The sequence below is a fragment of the Tachyglossus aculeatus genome, chromosome 8, assembly GCF_015852505.1.
Source record: "Tachyglossus aculeatus isolate mTacAcu1 chromosome 8, mTacAcu1.pri, whole genome shotgun sequence".
Taxonomy (NCBI): Eukaryota; Metazoa; Chordata; class Mammalia; order Monotremata; family Tachyglossidae; genus Tachyglossus; species Tachyglossus aculeatus.
In genome coordinates, this window is record NC_052073.1 from 7588421 (window position 1) to 7604937 (window position 16517).

Here is a 16517-nt window from a genome sequence, read left to right on the forward strand (position 1 = left end):
GGTTGTGGTGGTATTTACTGAGCATTCACTTGGAAGGTCAGTTCTTAAAAACTATATCCTTGAGCAAGTCACTTAACTCCTCTGTGCCTCACTTTTCTCTTCTGTGAAATGGAGACTCAAGCAACAAGACCTAGTGAATAGAGCATGGGCCTGAGAGTTAGAAGATCATGGGTTCTAATCCCAGTTCTGCCACATGTGTGCTGTGTGACCTTGGGCAAACCACTTTAACTTCTCTGTGCTTCATTTACCTCACTACAATCTATGCGTCCCATGTGGGACAGGGACTGTGTCCAACCTGATTTGCTTCTATCTACCTGAGAAGCAGTGTCGCTTAGCAGAACGATCCCGGACTTGGGAGTCAGAGGTCATGGGTTCATTCATTCATTCAATAGTATTTATTGAGCGCTTACTGTGCGCAGAGCACTATACTGAGCACTTGGGAAGTACAAATTGGCAACATATAGAGACGGTCCCTATCCAACAACGGGCTCACAGTCTCGAAGGGGGAGACAGATAACAAAACAAAACAAGTAGACAGGTCTAATCGCGCCTCTGCCACTTGTCAGTTGTGTGACTTTGGGCAAGTCACTTAACTTCTCTGTGCCTCGGTTACCTCATCTGTAAAATGGGGAGTAAGACTGTGAACCCCACGTGGGACAACTTGATAACCTTGTATCTACCCCAGGGCTTAGAATGGTGTTTTGGCACATAGTAAGCACTTAACAAATACCATCATCATTATTATTATTACTCCAGTGCTTAGCATAATGCCTGGCACATAGCAAGTGCTTAACAAAAACCATTATTATTATTGTTATTATTATTACCCTTCCTCTTTCCCACTTTGGCTGTGAGCCCTGTGTAGGAAAGGACCATATCCAACCATGAGTTACTGTAGTGTTAGACACATAGCAAGCACTTAACAAATACCACAATCACTGTTATGATTATATTATCTATGTGTATTATTAATAGTATTAAAAGTAAGGTAGATCTTCTGCAGGTGGAGCTACCTAGAAGATAGGGATGGATGTGATTTCTCAAGATTTCTCAGGTCATTCATTTAACAAGGAAAAGGGATTTGATTAAAGCTGCCTTAACCCAAAAGGATAAGGACCCGTCGGAGGTCCAGACAATTTGTGTTCAATCCCAGGGACCAGAGAAGACCTCTGTCTCTCCCTTAGTTTGTGTGTTTGCTATCTGTTGCAGTTGCTAGACTGTGCAAATTAAAATAAAGGCACAACTGAAGTGTTGTATTTAAAGGGGAAAAATTCCAGGTTACAGGGTGCATCCTTGCAAGGTAACTCTCCCTGGGGATTGGTAGGGGGAATTCACATTATGTCTCCCACCAGTTTCATTCAGTTCTCCCCCTAGTTATGGCATTTATTAAGCTCTAACTAGGTGCTAAGTCTCCCACAAGTTTCATTCATTTCTTCCGTTAGATATGGCATTTATTAAGCTCTTACTATGTGCTAAGCACTAGAGTAGAAACAAGGTTCTAACCCAGTTCCTACCCCACATGGGGTTTTCAATCTGTTTGGAAAAGCAGCATGACCTAATGGAATGAACGCAGGCCTGGGAGACGGAAGACCCGGGTTCTAATCCTGACTCTCCACGTGTCTGCCGTGTGACCTCGGTCAACTCACTTGACTTCTCTTCCAAGCGCTTAGTACAGTTCTTGGCACACAGTAAGCGCTCAATAAATACAATCGATGGATTCTCTGTGCCTCGGTTACACCATCTATAAAATGGGGACTCCTTACTTGCCCCTACTTAGACTCCGAGCCCCATGTGGGACAGGGACTGTGTCTGGCCTGATTAACTGGAACCTATCCTATTGCTTAGAACAGTGCTTGGCACAAAATAAGCATTTAACAAGTGCCATATATTTTTATTATTATTCTGATGGATGAGGTTAAATGACTTGCCCAAGGTTTTACACAGCAGACCAAGGATGGAACTGAGACTCGAATCCCAGTCCCCTAATTTCCGGGCCAGAGCCCTTTCTTTCCACTAGACCACCGTTTGGTTTTTCGCTTCTTCCATACAATCTATTGGTTTCCATTGTTGTTAGTTTATTGTTTTTTAAGGTGTCTGATTTAGGAGTTACTCTGTACAGCTAACAAACTCAGTGACCCAAATCAAAAATAAATAAATCCCCAGCCTCCTAGCCCAAGTGGAGACAACTGGAGGTTATAAAGGCTCAGTGCATCTGGTTAGAGAAAAAGGGAAAGAAATGCCTGCGGAATGAGTTCCATTTCTTCCCATTCTTTACAGGCAGCCTGCTAAGGAGTGGTTAAGCCTCTCTTGGGCAGTAAAATCTCCTTCAGTGTTATTTCATGGGATTCTCACTCGAGCCAGAACGTTGCAGGATACTTAACGTCATCATTGCAGAAACCAGGGTTGGAAAAACAAGCAGTTCTGTTTGTTTTGATTGTTCATCTCTGGAACATAACACGGACCCTCTAATAATAATAACTGTGGTCTTTGTTAGGCGCTTGTTACGATAATTGTGGTATTTGTTAAGCGCTTACTATGTGCCAAGTACTGTACAAAGTACGGGGGGGTGAGGGGGAGAATACAAGGTAATCAGGTTGGATGCAGTCCCTGTCCCACATGGGGCTCACTGTCTAAGTAAGAAGGAGTAGGATTTAATCTCCATTTTACAAATGAGGCAACCGAGGCTCAGAGAAGTTAAGCGATCTGCCTAAGGCTGCACAAGTGGCAAAGTCAGGATTAGAACCTGGGTCTTCCGATCCCCAAGATCCCTTGCTCTTCCCACTAGGGAAGCAGCCTGGCTTAGTGGACAGAGCATGAAGCTGGGAGTCAGAAGGACCTGGGTTCTAATCCCAGTTCCACCACTTGTCTGCTGTGTGACCTTAGTCAAGTCACTTCAATTATCTGGACTTCTAGTGCCTCATTTGTAATATGAGGATTGAGACCGTGAGCCCTTTGTGGGACATGGACTGTGTCTAGCCTGATTGACTTGTATCTACCCCAGTACTCAGTACAGTGTTTAGTAAATACTTAACAAATACCTTTAAAAAAAAAACTAGGCTACGCCACCATTCTGTTTCATGAGTCAAGCCATTGTGCAGACCCCCAGGGTAGATATGATACTAACAGATTAGATCCAGCCCCTGTCCCACGTGGGAATTACAGTTCAAGGGGGATGGAGAACAGGTCCTGAATCCTGAATTTACTGATGAGGGAACAGAGGCACAGAGACGTTAAATGACTTGACCAAGGTCACATAGCAGACAAGCTGTGGAGCTGGGATTAGAACCCAGTTCCCCTGGCCCTCAGTACTCTGCTCTTTCCCCTAAGTCCACCCTGCTTCTCTAATATTTGATGCAAAGAAAAAAATGATACCTGGGTATTCCATTTTGTCCTCCAAGAAAACTCATGGAAACCAGGGTGCTGCACTGATTTTACCTGGAGCTGCCCCACTGAACATTTTGATGACGGATTTCCAATGGGGTTACAAAAGGAAAAGAAAAGCAAATAAATCAATGGTATTTACCTTTTGCCTATTTTGTGCAGAGCACTGTACTAAGCACTTGGGAGAGTACCATACAACTGAATTTACAGACATATTCCCTGTCTACAGCGAGTTTACAGCCTAGAAGTGAAGGCATACATTAATATAAATAATTCTTACATGGTATTTGTTACATGTTTACTTTGTGCCGGGCACTGTATTAAACGCTGGGACAGATGCAAGCTAATTAAGTTGGACACAGTCCATATCCCACATGGGGCTGACAGTATTAATCCCCATTTTCCAGATGAGGTAACTGAAGCACAGAGCAGTCACTTGCCCAAGGACAAACAGCAGAAAAGTGGCAGCCCGGTGTGGGCAGGGATTGTCTCTCTTTATTGCTGAATTGCATTTTCCAAGTGCTTAGTACAGTGATCTGCACACAGTAAGCGGTCAGTAAATACGATTGAACGAATGAAGTGGTGGAACTGGGATTAGAACCCAGATCCCTCTGCCTCCCAGGCCATGCTGCTTCTCAAGAAATAGTAATTTAATAATAAATAGATAATTCATAATACATTCATTCATTCAATCATATTTATTGAGCACTACATGTTTTGTTTTGTTGTCTGTCCCCCCCCTTGTAGACTGTGAGCCCGTTGTTGAGTAGGGACCGTCTCTATATGTCACCAACTTGTACTTCCCAAGCACTTTGTCCAGTGCTCTGCACACAGTAAGCGCTCAATAAATACGAATGAATGAATGAGTACTGTGTGCAGAGCACTGGACTAAGTGCTTGGAAAGTACAGTTCAGTAACAGAGACAATCCCTACCCAGCAACGGGCTCACAGTCTAGAAATAGTTGTAAAATTATAAAATTACAAATCTCTAAAGAATCCAGCCATCTCTTTTGCCCTAAACTGTGTAAGCCTTTAAAATAAAATCTGGAAAAAACTTTCATTTCCATTAACCGAAAATAAAATTAAAATACATTTAACCCCTCCCCAACCCCTACCCTCTCCCCCAGCACCTTAAACTTTAGACTAGGGGCCTGTCAGGCTCCCTCTCTGTCTCCCATATTGTCAGAGCCACATTCATTCTCCCCTAATTAAAGAGAACTTCACCAAGAATGCGTAATAATTAGGTTAGCGAGAGAGACACCAAGCATGTCAGCAGCATCTGCCGTGGAGGTTGATTGAAACCTACTTAGCTCTCAGCATCTGATGCACTATTAGACCTCCTAAACTAATGCAGCACTGACCACAGACAGCAAAAACATGACTCCACAGAAATCTGCTGAGAATTAGAGCCAAGTCTACAGAAATCTGTAGTATCTTAGCATGATTTGTACCTACAGTGCTAGACAGCCACCCACAGACTGTTCAGGCCAAAGAGAGACGCCTTCCCCGTTATCCGGAGGATGAATGACAAATTAAAGCCTGTTGGGAGAATTCTTCCATCTCGACTTCTCTGTTCTTGTTTAAATCGATAAAGCTAAAAGCGATCAGGCTGCACGGGCTGACTGGTGAGATGAACCACGGCATTTTCTGTAGCCGAAAAATACCTAATGTTTAAGGAAATGTTTTTCACGTGAGGGTGAGGGTGAGGGCAAAGCCTGGAGCAGATTGGTTCCTGGAAGGTACGCAAGTTGCTCTGGGCGGGATATGAGGGGGAAAATCAGTGTGGCTTAGTGGAAAGAGCCAAGCTTGGGACTCAGAGGACCGGGGTTCTAATCTCAGCTCTGCCACTTGTCTGCTGTGTGACCTTGGGCAAGCCACTCAACAGCTCTGTGCCTCAATACCTCATCTGTAAAATGAGAATTAAGACTGTGAGCCCCACGGGGGACCACCTGATTACCTTGTATCTACCCCAGTGCTTAGAACAGTGCTTGGCACATAATAAGCACTTAATAAATACCATCATTATTATTATTAAAGCAAAGGACCTGGGTTCTAATCCAGCTCTAACTCTTATGCCCTTAATAATAATTGTGGTACTTGTTTAGCACTTACTATGTGCCAGGCACTGTGCTAAGTCTAGGGGAAGGTACATGCAAATCAGGTTGGACACAGTCCCTGTCCCATGGGGGGCTCACAGTGTGACCTTGGGCAAGTCACATAATGTCTCTAAGCCTCAGTTTCCTCATCTGCTAAATGGGGATTCAATACTAGTCCTCCCTCCTCCTTAGACTGTGAACCCCATGCAGGACAGGGCCTGTGTCCAACCTGATTAGCTTGTATGTATCCCAGCACATAGTACTGAGAAGCAGCACGACTTAGTGGATAGAGCACAGGCCTGGGAGACAGAAGGACCTGGGTTCTAATCGTGACTCCACCACATTCTGCTGTGTGACCTTGGGCAACTCACTTTACTTCTCTGTGCCTCAGTTACCTCATCAGGAAAATGGGGATTAAGGCTGTGAGCCCTATGGAGGACGGGGACTGTGTTCAACCCAATCACCTTGTATCTACTCCAGCGCCTAGCACATAGCAAGCACTTAACAAATACCACAGTTGTTGGTATTAGTAGTAGCATTACGGTGCTTGACACAAAGAATGGGCTTAATCAAACACTTTTTTTCCTATTTTTCAGGGTTTTAGTAGACTTGGAGGGTAAGAGAGAAGCAGATTTCAGGCTTTATTTAGCAGGGAGTAAGTGCGAGACCAGGGCGGGGAACTTTGCGTCTCTTAACAGCTTAGGCCGATGAATTACGACAGAGGATTTGCAAATGGTCCATCTATCAACCTTTAGTGATACGTGAGGGGCAGCACCTCCATTAATGTTTCCACCCCTGCTGCCAGCAGAAAGTGAAACTGATGACTCTATTGCACAGTTCCTCCCTGGACAAAAAAATGGCATTAATTATCGCAAGCTTAGGGGAATGTTCCTGGTCTGCCTACTCAGCTCGACAACCTCAGAGAGTATTTTCTGCCTGGATGACAGGATTCAGTAATTAGTTCATTCCCACCCCACCCCACTCTTTTTATTTTCCCTTCTCCTAATGTGTTCATTATGGGTTCTGGGAATGCTACCTGATGAAAGATTCGGAACTCCTTTTATTAAGTCAACTGAAGAAAGAGACTCCTCTTTTTAGAAGGTCATTTTAGTTAATGGTATGTGTTAAGCACTTACTTTGTGCCAGGCACTGTTTTAAGCACTGGGATAGATACAAGGTAATCAGGTTGGATACAGTCCATGGCCCAAATGGGACTCACAGTTATATTCCCCATTTTGCAGATGAGGGAACTGAGGCGCAGAGAAGTGAAGTGACTTAATCAAGGGCACACAGCAGAAAAGTGGCAGAGTCAGGATAAGAACTCAGGTCCGGCTGAATCAGAGGCTTGGGCTCTATCCAGTAGGCCATGCTGCTTCTCTGGTTTGGGGAAAATCATTCTGGGGATAACCCATGTGTTCTCACACACACACACACACACACACACACACACACACACACACACACACACACACTCTCTCTCTCTCTCTCTCTCTCTCTCTCTCTCTCTCTCTCTCTCTCTCTCTCTCTCTCTCTCTCTTCCCTGGATCTGATCCAATTATCTGGTCTCAACAACAGTGCTTCAATCAATCTATTGTATATATTGAGATCTTGCTATGTGCAGAGCACTGTACTAAGCACTTGGGAGAGTACAATATAGTAGAATTCACAGACTCGTTCCCTGCTCATAACAAGTTTACAGTCTAGAGGAGACAGACATTAATATGAATAGATAATTTATACTACATAATTATATATAGTACATAATTTAAAGATACCTACATAGTAGAAAGTAAGTGTGTAATAAGTACTGTAAATAACAAAGGACTCGTGAAAAGGGCGTTTGATTATTGAAGGGTGACGATTTTAGTAGGAAGAATGCAGAAAAGCAATCCCTAAATATCTTCAAAAGCAAACAGGTTCTATTCTGAAACTTGGAAGATTGTTTTTCTGCTCTTGACTTCATTTTCGCTAGAGATGTTTCAAGTTATCCCCATCTTGGGTCAGGGCTGAGATTGGTCATTGCAGATTGGGACAGAGACTCATATTAGTAATAACAGTATTTATTAAGGACTTACTATATAACTAGACTATAAACTCCTTGTGAGTATGGAATGCATCTACCAACTCTGCTATATTATACTCTCCCAAGCGCTTAGTACAATGCTCTGTGCACAGGAAGCACTCAATACATACCATGATAGATTGATTAATTGATCGTCAAGCACTGCACCAAGCACTGAGTTTAGATTCAAGATAATCAGCTCAAACCTTGCACTCTGTTCAGTGAGTATTTCTCTATTGAGAGTTATTCACAGAGGAAGTGAGGTGTGGAGAGCTTTGGGTGTAAGGACAGAGCTTGCCACTGTGATTTTTAAAAATAATTCCTAGATTGTAGGGATGGAAAGATGAGGAGGGAGGAGGGTATTGGCAAGTCTGCCTCTCCAGACCTAAGTTTTGGGATTGAGGGAGAATGGTGAGCATGGAGGGGAATGCCAGGGACCCCAAAAAGTTTGACGTCACGTTCTCCTGTCACAAACCTACTGAGAGCTCACCTCCTCCAGGAGGCCTTCCCAGACTGAGACCCCTTTTTCCTCTCCTCCCCATCCCCCCGCCCTACCTCCTTCCCCTCCTCACAGCACTTGTATATATGTTTGTACAGATTTATTACTCTATTTATTTTACTTGTACATATTTACTATTCTATTTATTTTGTTAATGATGTGCATCCAGCGCTTAGAACAGTGCTTTGCACATAGTGCTTGATAAATGCCATCATTATTATTATTATTATTATTATTATCTAGCTTTACTTCTATTTATTCTGATGACTTGACACCTGTCCACGTTTTGTTTTGTTGTCTGTCTTCCCCTTCTAGACTGTGAGCCCGTTGTTGGGTAGGGACCGTCTTTATATGTTGCCAACTTGTACTTTCCAAGCGCTTAGTACAGTGCTCTGCACACAGTAAGCGCTCAATAAATACGATTGAATGAATGAATGAATGAATAAACGATGGTTGAAACTGTGTCCAGTCATCAAGTCTTTGGAACCAAGAACCTGAATGAATTAATTGATGATGAGGCTTGGGTTTGCACAGCAGTGGTCTCCCCCCTCCCTCATTTTTTAATGGTATTTGTTAAGCGCTTACTATGTGCCAGGCACTGCGATAGGCGCTGGGGTAGATACAAGCTAATCAGGTTGGATTCCACCCATGTCCCACGTGGGGCTGGAAGCCTTAATCCCCATTTTACAGATGAGGGAACTGAGGCCCAGAGAAGTGTAGTGACTTGCCCAAGGCTACGTAGCAGACGAATGATGTCAATATCCCTAATGAGCTTTAGAATTTGAACTCATCGTGGGCAGGGAACACGTCTACCAAGTCTGTTGTACTGTACTCTCCCAAGCACTTAGTACAGTGCTCTGCCTATAGTAAGTGCTCAATAAAAAAGACCAATTGATTGATCGAAGTGGCGGAGCTGGGATTAGAACCCAGATCCTTCTGGCTCCCAGGCCTGTGTTCTATCTACTCTAAAATAGAGCTCTATCTCTGCTCTATTCTACTAGGTGCTGGAGGAAAGCTAGATTGTGAGCCTGTTGTGGGCAGGGATTGTCTCTGTTGCTGAATTGTACTTTCCAAGCGCTTAGTAAAGTGCTCTGCAGTCAGTAAGCGCTCAATAAATGTGATTGAATGAATGAATAGGGGCAGAGAAGAGATGCATATCACTGAAGATTCCACTTGTGGTTTTTTTTGTCTCTCCTAACAGGATACCACTACATCTGTGAGGATAGGCCTTATGATGGAAGAAATGATCTTCAACCTTGCCGATACACATCTGTTCTTTAATGACCTGGAGGTTTGGAGCTGTTTATTTTATTTAATATTTTGCTGTTTAATCACCTGCATCTGGTTTGGGAGAAAAGCATGGCATTTCTGGCCATGAGACTTTGGTTTAGTGACCTCTGAGAAGACATTTAACGCTGGCCAGTGGTGGTTTATTGGAAACACACGTGCCCGGATAATCTCCTCGACTCCTTCCCTCTGCTAATGGCTCTTTCTTTGTGCCGTGATACTGATGTCCACCCGTAGGTCGACTAATTCAATAACGGCGACGTTGCTTCTTCCTCCTGAAATTTGCTGTCTAACGAGTTTATTAAGCTGAATTAGGGCAGATCCTCCTGGGTCGGGCATAATTAGCGGTGAACTAGAATGGAAGCATTTATAAATGGCTTTCATTTCCCTGAAGAGCAGGTTCATGGGCAAAGGACAATGATCTCTTTAATGAGCAGGCTCTTGGCCTGTCTGACCCCCCAGAAGGCTTATGAGGGGGAGAGAGGGGCTGCCTTTGAAATGGCGGTCGATTCCTGGCGAATAAAGGGGGCAATTCTTGCCTTCGTGACCTGGGCAGAAATGCAGGTGTGTCGGGATACCGTTGGGCTAGAACTGGTATTGAGGACAGTCAAGTGACCATGACGGCGATGGTATTTATTGAGCATTTATAATAATAATTGTGGTATTTGTTACGTGCTTACTATAATAATAATTAATATGGTATTGTTAAGCACTTACTACGTGCCAGGCACCGTTCTAAGCGCTGGAGTGGATACAAGAAAATCCGGTTGGACACAGCCTCTGTCCCACATAGGGCTCACAGTCTTAATCCCCATTTTACAGATGAGGGAACTGAGGCACAGAGAAGTTAAGTGACTTGCCTAAGGGCACACAGCAGGCAAATCCTAGAGCCAGGATTAGAATCCCTGGCCTTCTCACTCCCAGGCCCGTGCTCTATCCATTAGGGCATGCTGCTTCTCTTGTATGCTAAGCACCTTACTAAGCATGGGGGTAGATACAAGCAAATCAGGTTGGACAATTATTAGCTTCAGAGCACTATACTAAGCTGCAGACATGTAGTAAGTGCTTAAGAGATACCATAAAAAAGTGGGGAGATGGAAACGAAAATAAATAACAAGTAAGAGGAATCAGTAGAGTATGAAGGTATGTACATGAAGTGTGAAGATGTGATGAGAGACAGCTTGGCTTAGTGGAAAGAGCACGGGTTTGGGAGTCAGCGGTCATGGTTTCTAATCCTGGCTCTGCCACTTGTCAGCTGTGTGACTTTGGGCAAGTCACTTAACTTCTCTGGGCCTCAGTTACCTCATCTATAAAATGGGGATGAAGACTGTGAGCCCCACGTGGGGCAACCTGATTACTTTGTATTTACCCCAACGCTTAGAACAGTGCTTGGCACATAGTAAGCGCTTAACAAACACCATCACTATTTCTATTATTACACTCTGGTTTGGGGGGGCTGTAAGTTGAGTCCTTGAGGAGTGGGGCAGTGCTGAAGTGGAAGGTGGGGGAGTACAATGCAATGCAACAGAGGTAGCTGACACCTTCCCCACCCACCACGAGTGCCCATCTGGAGGGAAGCCACCCAAACCCCACCCCCCAATGCCTCCAGCCCAATCCCAACTTTTTCCTTCTGAGTCCCCTTGAACATAGGCTCTGCTTCCTAGCCACTGGACTCGGTGACGGGAAAATTCGAGACGCAGGGAGGACGGACCCCTGACAAGAAAACTACCATACATAAAGACCTCCAGGACTGTGTCCTTACTGGGCAGGAGTGGACCAGCTGAAACCGGACTGTCCAGTCTGGTTCCTGGGTGGTCGAATCTTATGTGGAGGCAGTAAGGCATAGAGATTTTGCGGTTGGAGCTGGGATTTCTAATATGCTGCAGGTGCTGGGCAGATTCCTTACTACTAATAATAATAGTATTGATAATTATGATACTTGTGAAGCTCTTATTACATCAATCAATCAATCGTATTTATTGAGCGCTTACTATGTGCAGAGCACTGTACTAAGCGCTTGGGAAGTACAAATTGGCAACACATAGAGACAGTCCCTACCCAACAGTGGGCTCACAGTCTAAAAGGGGGAGACAGAGAACAGAACCAAACATACCAACAAAATAAAATAAATAGGATAGAAATGTACAAGTAAGATAAATAAATAAATAAATAAATAAATAGAGTAATAAATATGTACAACCATAAATAAATATGTACAACCATAAATAAATATGTACAACCATTACATGCCAAGCACTGTTCTAAGCACTGGGTTAGATACTAGTTGATCAGGTTGGACACAATCCCGGTCCCACATTTCTTAATCCCCATTTTAGAGATAGGTAACTGAGGCACCAACGAGCTAAGGAACTTGCCCAAGGTCACACAGCAGATGTAGCGGAGCCAGATTTAGACCCCAGGTCCTCCGGCTCCCAGGCCTGTGTTCTTCCCAGTATCTCAATCGTATTTATTGAGCACTTACCGTGTGCAGAGTACTGTACTAAGCAATTAGGAGAGGGCAAAAATTTGACTCGGTAGACACATTCCCTGCTCAGAAGGCATTTACAGTCTAGAGGGCCAATCGGTCTGATAGAGTTCTTGGTTTCTCCGGCTTTGGAAACTGCAGGGCTAAAATGCTAGAGGGCTAAAATGAGAGAGTAATGACAATAATAACAACTGTGGTATTCACTAAATGGTAAGCACTAGGGTAGAGACAAGGTAATCAGGTCAAACACAATCCACATCCCACAGTCTAAGCAGGAGGGAAAAAGGTATTAAATCCCCCATTTTACAGATTGTGAAACTGAGGCACAGAGCAGCTAACTTGCCTAAGGTCACATAGCAGTCAAATGGTGGAGCCGGGATTAGGGCCCACTGTTTTTTTTTTAATTTGTTACGGGCTTACTGGGTGCCAGGTACTGTTCTAAGCACTGGGGTAGATACAAGGTAATCACGTTGGACACAGTCCATGTCCCACATGGGGCTCACAGTCTTAATCCCCATTTTACAGTTGAGGTAACTGAGGCACAGAGAAGTTAAATGACTTGCCCAAGGTCTGACAGCAAAGTGGCAGAGCCAGAATTAGAACCCAGGTCCTTCTGTCTCCCAGGCCCACTCTCTAGCCACTAGGCCACACTGCTTCTCGATGCCTTCATGCCTTGACTCATGGGTCCAGATGATGATGATGATGATGATGGCATTTGTTAAGCACTTACTATGGGCCAGACACTGTATTAAGCGCTGGGGTAGATACAAGCTAATCAGGTTAGAGCCCGTCCCTGTCCCACATGGGGCCCACAGTCTTAATCCCCATTTTACAGATGAGATAACTGAGTCACAGAGAAGTTCAGTGACTTGACCAAGGTTACATTTCCAGCAGCCCATGGTTCTCCCCAATCCCAGGACTCACAAACTTGGACGGAAGCACAACACAGATTGCAAGGTACAATCTTGGCTTCTCTTCACAAACACAAAAGCGGCACCATTAGGGAAGTTCTTAATTGACTGCGACTGAATGCTAGAGCTGTTTAAAGATGCTCGCAGATTTGTGTTTTTTTTTTTCTTTTAATATGTTTTTGGGTTGTGTGCATTTTAACTTTTAAATAACATAATGTGGTTTCAATTCCGTGTAAGTACCCCAAGGCTCTTTGGCACTGGGGACATTTTTATAAAATTCAGAAAGTAAAAATATACAACCCACAGCCCCGGCAAAAGCAGTCTCCCCTCCCCCGTCAGAATATTAAACAGCAGCCGCATGGTCAAGGAACCTCCTAAAAAGTCAGCCTAGGGTGCGGGGAGGAGAGTTTTCAGTTATGTCTGCAGTCGTGGCCTAGCACAGACCTGAGGGTCAGAAAGTCATGAGTTCTAATCCCGGCTCTGCCTCTCGCCTGCTTTGTGACCTTGGGCAAGTCACTTCACTTCTCTGGGCCTCGGTTCCCTCATCTGTCAAACGGGGATTACAGCAGTGAGCCCCATGCGGGACAGGGACTATGTCCAAACTGCTTACCTTATATCTACCCCAGTGTTTAGAGCAGTGTTTGGCACATAGTAAATGTTTAACAAGGGTACTGTCATTATTATTATTTAAAAGTGCCCCCGCTTCCCATTTTGTTCAAAGGTCGCTCCGCACCCTCAGTCATTTGGAAAGCCCGTTCTTAAATCAAATCCGTTGGTGGGTGGTCCTAGTTGGTTGGGGAGAGGAGGGAAGTGGTGGATGGGGAGACGAGCTGTGTGAGCCTAGTGACGGATGCAACTTGAACCCCGGACATTCAAGGGGTCTTTTTGGCATCCTGCCGTGGCTTTTTACAAATGAGCCCAGAGGTTCAGGTGGGGATTTGCGGTGATGGATTAAATGTTAAAGTTTCTGGCACAGATGTCTCCCAAAAGGCTAGGGGTTTATCAAGGGCCGGCAGACCTGAGCTGTCTATCTGCCCTTGAATGAGCTTTTCTAGAGGAATTCCCCTGGTACTTGCTAATTTGAGGAACGAGAAACATCATAAGAGCATCTGTCTGTGCTGGATCCTTGCACTTCTGTTCTCCAGGGACCAGGAGTTAATGAAGTCACTTTTCCAGGTTTGGCTTCATGGTTTTACTTGATGTTTGGTGATTAGGACAGGACTTCCCACTCTCTGTAAATGATGCTTGTATCTATCTCCCCTTCTAAGGTCCTTGAGTAATAATAATAATAATGATGGCATTTGTTAAGCGCTTACTATGTGCAAAGCACTGTTCTAAGCGCTGGTGTAGGGATCATGTCTGCTAACTACTGTATTTTTCCATGTGCTTGGGGATGTGCGCTGCACACAGTAACTGCTCCATAAATACTAACAATTAACTCATCATTAAAATTTTGTCCTACCGATTAGCTCTTGGAGAGTACTGGATAAATAAACTCTACCACTACTCTGGAGCCTTTCCTGGCCTGGTTTTGAAGAAGTTTTGCTTATTCATGTGTTTGAAATTTTTAATCTTGACAAATTCTTTTGGCAACATGATCAAGTAGAGAAGCAGCTTGGCTCAGTAGAAAGAGTACAAGCTTGGGAGTCAGAGGTCATGGGTTCTAATCCCAGCTCTGTCACATGTCCGCTGTGTGACCTCGGGCAAGTCACTTAACTTCTCTGAGCCTCAGTTACCTCATCTGTAAAATGGGGATGAAGACTGTGAGCCCCATGTGGGATAACCTGATCACCTTGTATCCCCCCAGCATTTAGAACAGTGCTTCGCACATAGTAAGCACTTAACAAATGCCATTATTATTATTATTATTATTATGATCAGGAAAATAACTAGGAAGTGGGGACAATTATCCCAGCTTTATTGAGATTCACAATGAGCTTTTAAGTTCCTTGTGGGCGTGTAATGGAACCACAAACTCTGTTGCATTGTACTCTCCCAAGTGCTTAGAGTGATCACTCAATAAATATGATGTATCGATGGAATGAAATGTCTTGCCCAAGATTGCTGTATGCATTTGTCTATGCAGATGTTGTGTGGGTAGTTGAGAGCTAAAAATTAACTTGCCTCTGAATTATCTATTTCCTGCTTTAGAAAGTTCCTCTATCGGAATTTCTGGGACATTAAGGCCAAAGCATAAAGTGGAACCTGAATTAACGTGGTTATTTATTTAGGAAAAACTAACCTGTAAATCAGAAACACACCTAGGAGTAGAACTCAGATGTCTTGACTCTAGTTTTTGTATTCCCACTTAGTGTTTCCTTCTGGAGAAGCCTATGAGTTCAGAAGGTCATGGGTTCTAATTCCAGGTCTGCCAGTTGTCTGCTGTGTTACCTTGAGCAAGTTACTTCACTTCTCTGGGCCTCAGCTCATCTATAAAATGGGGATTAAGACTGTGAGCCCCATGTGGGACAGGGACTGTGTCCAACCTGCTTATCTTATAACAGTGCTTAGAACAGTGCCTGTGGAACATAGTAGCGCTCAACAAATACTATTATCATTATTATTATTATTATTAGATTGTCTCTCCCAATATTATGGATTAAATCAGTGATATTTATTGAGGGCTTACTTTTGTGCTTGACACATCAACCCGTGGTATTTACTGAGTGCTTGCCATGTGCAGGGCATTGTACTAAGCAGTTGGGGGAGAATACAACAAAGTTGGTGGACATGTTCCCTTCCCTCAGCGAGCTTACAGTCTAGGGTAAGTGCTTAAGGAACACTGTTAAAAAAAAGTCTGATGAGAGAGGATGGAGTGGGATGGGTAGCTGTTTTCCCTCTCTTCTGAACCTTCCTAATCCCTCCCATCCCTACTAGCTGAGTTCTTCCCAGTGTCCAATGTCAGCCCTACAACCTACCCTTTCTCCCCAGTGTCCTATAGTCCACATCAGTGCAGTTTGAAGAGCTTTGAGAGATGGACAATAAATCAAGGTATTTATTGATCGCTTTCACTATCCTGTACCCTTGGGAGAGTACGCTAAAGTCCATAGACATGCTCGCTGCCCTCATGATCTAGGGATCTCCAGGTGACTAAAGTGGCTCAGAGGCTCATCGGTTGTAGTTTTTTGAGCACTTACTGTGTGCAGAGCACTGTACTAAGCGCTTGGGAGAGGGCAATAGAACAATAGAAAAGACACAGCCTTGGCTGACTGGGGAATCTTGAAGCTTGGCATACACGGTTCAGAGGTCAGTGGCAGCAGTTCTGTGGACTGGGGGTGTGGTGGGAATCACTGCTGCAGGTTGTTTTGGTTTGGTTACAGGATTATTGAGCTTTTCCGTTTTACTATAATTATACTAATAATGACGGTATTTGTTCAGTGCTTAGTATGTGCCAGGCACTGTTCTAAACACTGGGGTAGATACAAGCTAATCAGTTTGGTTACAGTCCCTGTCCCAAATGGGGCTCAGTCTCAATCCCCGTTTTATAGATGAGGGAGCTGAGGAACAAAGAAGTGAAGTCACTCTCTCTAAGTCCCCCAGCAGACAAGTGGCAGAGCTGGGATTAGAGCCCAGGGACTTCTGAATCCCAGGCCCGGGCTCTATCTACTAAGCCGAGCTGTTTTCCTAGGCCATGCTGCATACTGTACATTTCCAGGGAGTTTCTTTGTCCCCGCCAATGAGCAAATTCTTCATTTCCAACAAGATAAACACTTCCGGATCCCTAATTCCCATTGAGTGGAAAGATATGGGGACTAGAGGAGACCTGCGAGAAGCCACGGTGCAGGGAGGAAAGCCA

The 16517-nt window shown here is 44.2% G+C and overlaps 1 protein-coding gene across 3 annotated transcripts in view; it reads left to right on the plus strand.

Moving 5' to 3' along the window:
• EYA2 (EYA transcriptional coactivator and phosphatase 2) overlaps window positions 1-16517 on the plus strand; it is a 193525-nt gene that overhangs the window by 155143 nt on the left and 21865 nt on the right. For all 3 annotated transcript variants that reach the window (XM_038750190.1, XM_038750191.1, XM_038750192.1), the window contains one exon: window positions 9240-9329. In XM_038750190.1, the coding sequence (XP_038606118.1) occupies window positions 9240-9329 (90 nt within the window). The remainder of the gene's footprint in view (window positions 1-9239; window positions 9330-16517) is intronic.